The 9459-nt window shown below is 51.3% G+C and overlaps 1 protein-coding gene across 1 annotated transcript; it reads left to right on the top strand.

Moving 5' to 3' along the window:
- Positions 1–2387: 2387 nt before the first annotated feature.
- LOC140193190 (cap-specific mRNA (nucleoside-2'-O-)-methyltransferase 1-like) lies at positions 2388–9401 on the top strand (the record flags this gene model as incomplete). The annotated part of the gene is made up of 6 exons (XM_072250600.1): positions 2388–2520; positions 2875–3054; positions 3254–3310; positions 6467–6524; positions 6989–7057; positions 8210–9401. Coding segments are annotated over 6 exons (824 nt in total), but the record flags the coding sequence as incomplete, so codon positions are not given.
- Between the last annotated feature and the right edge of the window lie 58 nt (positions 9402–9459).

The following is a 9459-nucleotide window of genomic DNA, read 5'->3' as shown; positions in this document are numbered from 1 at the left end:
ATAAACAGTGTGATCTGTGTAGATACGTACAGGTATAGGGGAGGGGATAAATAGTGTGATCTGTGTAGGTACATATAGGTATAGTGGAGAGGATAAACAGTGTGACCTGTGTAGATACCTGCAGGTATAGGGGAGGGGATAAACAGTGTGATCTGTGTAGATACGTAAAGGTATAGAGGAGAGGGTAAACAGTGTGATCTTTGTAGATATGTACAGGCATAGGCGAGGGGATAAACAGTGATCTGTATAGCTAAGTACAGGTATAGGGGTGGGGATAAACAGTGTGATCGGTGCTGATACGTACAGGTATAGGGTAGGGGATAAACAGTGTGATCTGTGTAGACAGGTACAGGTATAGGGGAGGGGATAAACAGTGTGATCTGTGTAGATATTTACAGGTATAGCGCAGGGGATGAACAGTGATCTGTGTAGATATGTACAGGTATAGGGGAGGGGATAAACAGTGTGATCTGTGTAGATACGTACAGGTATAGGGGAGGGGATAAACAGTGTGATCTGTGTAGATACGTACAGGTGTAGGGGAGAGGTAAACAGTGTGATCTGTGTAGGTAGGTGCAGGTATAGGGGAGGGGATAAACAGTGTGATCTGTGTAGATACATACAGGGATAGGGGAGGGGATAAACAGTGTGATCTTTGTAGATTTGTACAGGTTTTGGGGAGGGGATAAACAGTGTGATCTGTGTAGATACGTACAGGTATAGGGGAGGGGATAAACAGTGTGATCTGTGTAGGTACATATAGGTATAGGGGAGAGGATAAACAGTGTGATCTGTGTAGATACCTGCAGGTATAGGGGAGGGGATAAACAGTGTGATCTGTGTAGATACGTAAAGGTATAGAGGAGAGGGTAAACAGTGTGATCTTTGTAGATATGTACAGGCATAGGCGAGGGGATAAACAGTGATCTGTATAGCTAAGTACAGGTATAGGGGTGGGGATAAACAGTGTGATCGGTGCTGATACGTACAGGTATAGGGTAGGGGATAAACAGTGTGATCTGTGTAGACAGGTACAGGTATAGGGGAGGGGATAAACAGTGTGATCTGTGTAGATATTTACAGGTATAGCGCAGGGGATGAACAGTGATCTGTGTAGATATGTACAGGTATAGGGGAGGGGATAAACAGTTGTGATCTGTGTAGATACGTACAGGTATAGGGGAGGGGATAAACTGTGATCTGTGTAGATACGTACAGGTGTAGGGGAGAGGTAAACAGTGTGATCTGTGTAGGTAGGTGCAGGTATAGGGGAGGGGATAAACAGTGTGATCTGTGTAGATACATACAGGTATAGGGGAGGGATAAACAGTGTGATCTTTGTAGATTTGTACAGGTTTTGGGGAGGGGATAAACAGTGTGATCTGTGTAGATACGTACAGGTATAGGGGAGGGGATAAACAGTGTGATCTGTGTAGGTACGTACAGGTATAGGGGATAGGATAAACAGTGTAATCTGTGTAGATCCGTACAGTTATAGGGGAGAGGTAAACAGTGTGATCTGTGTAGTTACGTGCAGGTATAGGGGAGAGGTAAACGGTGTGATCTGTGTAGATGCGTACAGGTATAGGGGAGAGGATAAACAGTGTGATCTGTGTAGATAGGTACAGGTATAGGGGAGGGGATAAACAGTGTGACCTGTGTAGATATGTACAGGTATAGGGGAGGGGATAAACAGTGCGATCTGTGTAGATATTTACAGGTATAGCACAGGGGATGAACAGTGATCTGCATAGGTACGTACAGGTATCGGGGAGTGGATAAACAGTGTGATCTGTGTAGATACGTACAGGTATAGGGGAGGGGAGAAACAGTGTGATCTGTGTAGATACGTACAGGTATAGGGGAGGGGATAAACAGTGACCTGTATAGGTACGTACTGGTATAGGGGAGGGGATAAACAGTGTGATCGGTGCAGATATGTACAGGTATAGGGGAGGGGATAAACAGCGTGGTCCATGCAGGTGTGTGCTGATGTGGGGGCCGGGTGGAAGCACTGTAGCCCGTATAGGTTGGAGCAGCATGCAGAGGCATTGTCTGCATGGGTACATGCAGGTAGTCTAGGGTAGAGACGATAGTGGAGAGGAGCACAAAGATTTGGGAATGTGGTCTGTGTAGGTCCGGGGGAGAGACGGGAGGGGTAATAGAGATGTCTATAAATATGATGGGGCATGTCTCAGTGAGGGTCTGTCTCTCACTGCAGATCCTGGTGTAATACGGGGAGTGGGAGGTTACGGGTTGGTGTTTTGGGTGGGTGCTGTGCTGCCCACTGCAGCCACTGCATGGGTCATTATTTGTTGTGTGATGTTGATGAGCAGGACCAGGGGTGAGCGTAAAGTTCAGGGTTCATTTCTCACCTTCCTCCACAGGCGGACACTTTGTGTGCAAGACCTTTGACCTGTTCACACCGTTCAGCGCTGGGCTCATCTACCTCCTTTTCCTCTGCTTCGAGAGGGTGTCGCTGTTCAAACCCATCACTAGCCGTCCGGCCAACTCTGAGCGGTCAGTGTCACTTCCGTCCTGTGCCACTGAGCGACACCACTCCGTCCCAGTGACGGCCCATGTGGTTCGGCTTGAGGGAGGCAGGTGGAAATGAGATGGAGGGAGGGGAGGGGTGGTATTCTGCAGTCAGTTGGTTCCTCACTCCCCAGGTCTGTGGTGTGTTGGTCCCCGCAAGAGGGTCATGAGAGAGGAGTGAGGGCTGAATGTGGTCAGATTCTCTCCTTCACCCCTTCCCACTTCTCCTCCCCCCTCCCCCTGATACGTGGTGTCCCAGTCTCTGCTGGAGGATGGTGAAGGGTTGTGGGGTTATGTGTTCCGCTGTCAGATGTTTTTTCTCTCTCACTCTTGCCACAGGTACGTCGTGTGCCGATCTCTGCGGGAGGGTACAGACGCGGTGCGTGAGTACCTTTTCGCTGTCAACGTGAAGCTCAATCAGTTGCGGGGCTCAGACCAGGATGTCACCTCCCTCGTGCCGCTCACTGTCCTCAAAGCCCACCAGCCCTTCTCCCAGTACCTGTGCACCTCCAACCAGAGGTGAGTGGCTCCCCGCCCCATCTGGACCTCCAAACCCACCCCCACCCTCTGACCTGCCTGCTCCCAAACCACTTACCCCAGATCCTCTGCACCCCTTCAGCCGATGCTCTTTACCGACAAATACACCGGACACAAACCCCCGACACGGACCGTGGCTCTGATCCCGCTGTGATTGACTCTCTGACCCTTTCTCTTCCAGCCACGCTGTGCTCCAGGTCAAGGCTTTGGCTAAAATTCATGCCTTCATTCGTGATCCGTGAGTATGGTGCGCTCTCTCCCTGACTCCCCCTGCCCCCCCCCAACAGCCCAACAAGTCTCTGACCCCCGCAGCCTCCAAACTGTTCCGTTATGTCTCTGACCCCTCCACAGTCTCTGCCCCTTTCCCTCGTGTCTCTGTGGGTTCCTGGTGATCGCCGGTGCTGGGACTGGGGCTACTGTTAGGACCCTGGTGTTCGGTGGGTTTCTTTAGCTTGGGAAGTGTTGGTCGGGGACAGGGCATGACCTCTTTCAGCCCACCCATGGGATATGGAGATGGTGATTACCCCTTGATGGGGGGAGGTTTGGATATGATGTCGATCCCTCTTCCTCCTCCCCCCAATGGGGAGGATATGAAGAAGGTGTTTACCACCCAATTGAAGGGAGGGGGAGTATGGAGACAGTATCAGTATTTATTCCCTGATGGGGGTTGTGGAGATGGGGGTATATGGAGACAATGGTTACCCAGCCATCTGTTGGAGTTGGTCCCAGTCTCTTTGCATTTGCACTCCCTGTCTACTCTGTCTATGCCTCATAATTTTATAAACCTTTATCAGATCACCCCTGAGCCAGCCCTACTCCAGAGAAAACAGCCCAAGTTTATCTAGCGTCGTGATAGCACATGCCCTCTAAACCAGGCAACATCCTGGTAAACCTCTTCTACGGCCTCTCCAAAGCCTCAACATCCTTTCTATAGTGGGGGTGACCAGAACTGTATGCAATACTCTAGATGTGGCCCCACCAGAGTTTTACAAAGTTTTGTAACAGAAGCTTATGACTTTTGAACTCAAGACCTTGACTAATAAAAGCAAACATTCCATAAGCCTTTTTAATCACCGTAACGATGTGTGTAGCCACTTTCTAGAGCAATGATCTTGGATCCCAAGATCTCTTTGCTCAGCAGCACTGTTAACAGTGTACTGTCTCCTTGCTTTTGCCCTACCAAGGTGTAATGTCTCACATTTATCTGGGTTAAGCTCCATCTCCATTTCTCTGCATCCAAGCAAATGTTCCCCCTTTATCCTTCAGTTGTCCTACCTTCTCCCTAGTTATCCTCTTGCTTATGATGTATGTGTAGAATGCCTTGGGATTCACTTTAATCCAACTTCCCAAGGACTTTTCATGGCTCCTCCTGGCTTTCCTAATTCCCTTCTCCAGTTCTTTCCTGGCTTCTTTATACTCCTCGTGTGTTCCATTTGCTCCTAACTCCTGAAGCTTTACACACTTTTCATTTTTCTTCTTGACTAAATTTATCGCCACTCTGGACATCCATGATTCTCTTATCTTTCTATCCCTGTCCTCCCTTCTAATGTGAATACCTTTTCATATTCTGTGCAATTGATCTTTAAGCACCCTCCACATGTCTGATGTGGACTTGACAGAAAAAATAGTGTTCCCTGTTGACTTAGCTCCTGCCTAATGCTCTTGTAATTTGCCCTCTTCCAGTTTAAAACTCTCAGACTAGGACCATACCTATCCTTATCTGTACCGATCCTGAAAGTTCAGGAGTTATTTTCACTGTTCCCCAACTGCTCACCCACTGAAAGGTCAGTCACCTGGCCAGGCTCATTACCCAACGCCAGGTCCAGTACAGCCCCTCCTCTCGTTGAACCATCTACATTTTGATGTAAGAAACTCTCCTAGATACTTAACAAATTCTGCCCCATCTGAACCCCTTGCACTAAGAAGGTCCGTGTTTAAATTAGGGAAGTTGGAAACCTCATGACAGCAATTCTATTATTATTACACATTTCCTTACTCGAATTATGTATCTGTTCCTCAGTGCCCCAGTGGCTGTTGAGGGGTTTGAGGTACAATCCCATCAGTGTGATTTCTCCCTTCCTATTCCTGAGTTCTACCCAAATAGACTCTGTGTCTGGACCCTCCATCATGTCTATCCTGGGTGCAGCTGGGGATATTGTCCTTAATTAGTAGTGCAACTTCACACCCCTCCCTTTTACTTCTTTATCTTCTCTAAAACTCCAAAAACCTGGTACATTCCTGCCCCTCTCTCAAGCAAGTTTTGGGATTGGTTACGACATGTTAGTTTCATGTACTGATCCATGCTCTGTTACCTATAATACTCGAAGTATTAAAATATACACATCTCAAACTATCCAACCCACCATACCTGTTATTTTGATTTTTTACCTTTCAGTACTTTCCCTTGACATATACCTTCCGGTCTGATCCTCCACTTACTGACCTGGTGCTCTGGTTCCCAGCCCCCTGCAAAACCAGTTTAAACTCTCCCGAGCAGCACCAGCAAACCTCCTCACCAGGATATCGGTTCCCCTCCAGTCCAGATGCACAGGTCACCCCTTGCCCAGAGAAGGTCCCAGTAGTCCAACAATTTGAAACCCTGTCCTCTGCACCATCTCCTCGGCCACTCATCCTTCTGTGCTATCACCCCATTCCTACCTGCACTAGCCTGTGGCACTGAGAGTAATCTGCAGATTACAACCTCAAAGAGGTCCTTCTCTTCAGCATCTTTCCTAATTCTATATGCTCACTGCATAGGACCTCTTCCCCTTTTTCTGTGCTTGTGTCATGTTGCTTATGTTATGCCAATATACACCACAACCTCTGGCTGTTCACCCTCCCCCTTGAGAATATCCTGCAGGCGGTTCGATGCATCCTGGACACTCGTATCCAAGAGGCAACACACCAACCTTGAATCTCTTTTGCGGCCACAGAATCTCCTTCCTGTCTCCCTGACTATCAAGCCCCCTATAACTACTGCACTGACTGACTTTACCCTTCCCTGTCGAGCCTCACAGCCAGCCACAGGGCCACCAGCCCGGCTGCTGCTGCCGTAATTACCACCCCTCCCTCCACCAGTGGTACTTGTTGCTGAGGAATATGTCCACAGGGAAACCCTGCGCTGACTTCTTAATCCCCTTGCCTCTCCTGATGGCTGCCCATCAACCCTCCAAAGCCTGATCTCTGGGTGTGACCACCTCACCAACGGTCTCATCTATAATGTCCTCATCCTCCCAAATGATTCTGAGCACATCCAGCTCCTTGACCTGGTCAGTCAGGCGCTGAAGTTGGGTACATTTCCTGCAGATGTAGTCATCGTCAGGTAGGGGCAGGGGGCAGCAGGATGTTTGACCAACAGGGCAGACTCAGTAACTGGCCCCTTGTCTCCCCACAGAAACTTGAACGAGCTGCGACAAGCCGACCTGCGGAAGGAGTGCCTGACCCTGTGGGGGGTGAGTCACCTCGGTAACCCCCTCCCTGTCTCCGCGGCTACCTCTCCCCACAACCGATCGCGGCAGCCTCCCCCCGGTGAATCCTCCCTCCCCTTCCATGCCGAACTTACCCTCCACCTACCTGCCTGTCTCCCCCTTCCTGATGAACCACTCCCCGAACCCCCTTCCAACACCTTGTACTCGCTCACCTGGTTCCTCCTCCCCTCTCCGGTGACACCCCCCTCCCGCCACCTTTTCATCCTTTCCTCCCGCACCTGTCTCCCCTTGCCCTCCTCTTCTAGCAATGCTGAACCTTCCCTCGCTTTCCACCCTGTACTCCCACACCTGTCTCCCCCTCAGCTCCCCAGTGACCCCTCACTCCAAAGTGAACCTTCCCTCCCACACGGCAGCCGCTCCCACCTCTCCCCCACTGATCTACTCCTCTCACAACGCCCCCCATCCGTGACAAGAGTGTCTTCCCCCAGATCCCAGACAAGGCCCGAGTGGCTCCGAGCTCAACAGACCCTCGCACCAGGTTCCTGCAGCTCATCCAGGTGGGTTGGCCATGGGGAGGGGGAATATGAGGGGTGGCCTGAGTGAGAGGGAGGGGAGGGAGGGAACATGTAGGGGATGTGGTGGGGGCAGAGAGGTGTGGAGTGAGTGGAAAGGGGAAGAAGTGTTTGGGGGAGAGGGGCAATGTTTGGGTAGAAGTGGAAGGGAGGGTGATGGGGTGGTGTCAGTGGTAGGGGAGGGGATTTTGGGGGTGGTGTAACCAATAAGGTGGAGGGCGATGTTGGGATATGTGGTAGGGGAGGGGAGGGGCAGGGGGTTGGTGGTGTCAGTGATGGGGCAGAGGAGGGGGCGATGTTGGGGATGTAAATGGTAGGGGTTGGGGATGGTGTAAGGATGGGGGGAGGGAGGGGATGTTGGGGGTGGTGTATGTAATGGGGAAAAGAGGGGTAGTGGATGTTGGGGGTGGTGTGTGGTGGGGGAACAGGAGGGGGAGGGGATGTTGGTGTAAGTGATAGGGAGGGGTAGCGGATGTTGGGGGTGGTGTGGGGAAGGAAGAGGGGAGGGAATGGTGGTGTGTGGTGGGGGAAAGGAGGGGAGGGGATGTTGGGGGTGGTGTGTGGTGGGGGAAAGGAGGGGAGGGGATGTTGGGGGTGGTGTGTGGTGGGGGAAAGGAGGGGAGGGGATGTTGGGGTGGTGTGTGGTGGGGGAAAGGAGGGGAGGGGATGTTGGGGTGGTGTGTGGGGGAAAGGAGGGGAGGGGATGTTGGGGTGGTGTATGGGGGAAAGGAGGGGAGGGGATGTTGGGGTGGTGTGTGGGGGAAAGAGGAGGGGAGGGAATGTTGGGGTGGTGTGTGGGGGAAAGAGGAGGGGGAGGGGATGTTGGGGGTGGTGTGTGGTGGGGAAGAGGGGAGGGGATGTTGGGGGTGGTGTGTGGTGGGGAAAGAGGAGGGTAGCGGATGTTAGTGGTGTAAGTGGTGGGGAGGAGATATTGGGGGTTAGAAATGGTGCAGAGTGGGGTGGGTGTTGGGTGGCTGGGCGTGGTTGTCGCAGATTGGAGGAGAGAGGGCATGTTCAGGAAGCTGGAGAAATGGGTGGGTGGTAAAGATGGGGAACGAGGGTAGGGAGGTCTCAGGTGTCTATTGTCCGTTTCCTGCTGCCCACCCGCCACCCTTGCTGTCTTGCCTCCCTTCCCAGGGTAGTGAGGTGGACACCTTTGGTCACCGAGCAACACCACTGACAACTGAGACCATCCACCGGATCAGCCACCTCCTTAACTACCGCTGCCTGGTCGCTGGGGGGGAGCAGTACTTCCTGCTGGGAGCGGGGGTGAGTCTGGGCACAGGGAAGGTGGGGAGGTCACTCTGTGGGTGGAAGGAATCCTGTGGAGAAGGGGGGAATAGTCAAGCCACCAGAGATGAGGATGCTTGGTGTTGGTGGGTGTGGGGAAGATCCAGGGTTTCGACCCAAAGACTGTTAAGGGACGGTGAGATGTTTCCCAGTGGGAGGGTGTGCCACACATGAGGCTGTTTAATAAGGTAAGAGCCCATGATATTACAGGAAAGATACTAACATGGATAGGAGATTGGCTCACTGGCAGGAGGCAAAGAGCGGGCAAAAGGGGGCCTTTTCTGGTTGGCTGCCAGTAACTAGTGATGTTCCGCAAGGGTCACTGTTGGGATCTCTTCTTTTTACATTCTATGCCAGTGATTTGGATGACAGAATTGATGGCTTTGTTGCCAAGTTTGTAGATGATGCAGGTGGGTGGAGAGGCGGGTAGTGTTGAGCAAACAGGGAATCTGCAGATGGACTTGGGCAGATTGGGGGAATTGGCAGAGAAATGGCAGATGGAATACGGTGTCATGAAGTGTACGGTCATGCAGTGTGGTAGAAGGAATAAAGGCATAGACTATTTTGAGAGGACTAGAATATAAAAGCAAGGATGTGATGCTGAGGCGTTATAAGGCACTGGTCAGACCACGCTTGGAGTATTATGTGCCATCTTGGGTTCCTTATCTAAGATGTGCTGGCACTGGAGAGTGATCAGAGGCGGTTCACGAGAGTGAGAGGGTTAAATTATGAGGAGCATTTGGGAGTGTACTGTTTGGAGTTTAGAAGAATCGGGGGGGGATCTCATCGAAATCTATCAACTATTGAAAGGCGATGGAGTGGATGTGAAGAGTATGTTTCCTATAATGTGTGAGTCTTGGAGCCCCTCAGAATAGAGGGACGTCCATTTAGAACAGAGAGGAGGAGGAATTTCTCTCGCCAGAGGGTTTTAAATCTGTGGAGTTCATTGCCACGGACAGCTGCGGAGGCCAAGTTATTGGGTATATTTAAAGTGGTGGTTGAAAGGTTCTTGATTAGTCAGGACGTCAGAGGTTATGGAGAGAAGGCTGGAGAATGGAGTTGAGAGGGGTAATACATCTGCTATGATGGAATGGTGT

Source organism: Mobula birostris, unplaced genomic scaffold (assembly GCF_030028105.1).
Source record: "Mobula birostris isolate sMobBir1 unplaced genomic scaffold, sMobBir1.hap1 scaffold_4247, whole genome shotgun sequence".
In the NCBI taxonomy this organism is placed as follows: Eukaryota; Metazoa; Chordata; class Chondrichthyes; order Myliobatiformes; family Myliobatidae; genus Mobula; species Mobula birostris.
This window is presented reverse-complemented; position numbering and strand designations above follow the sequence as displayed.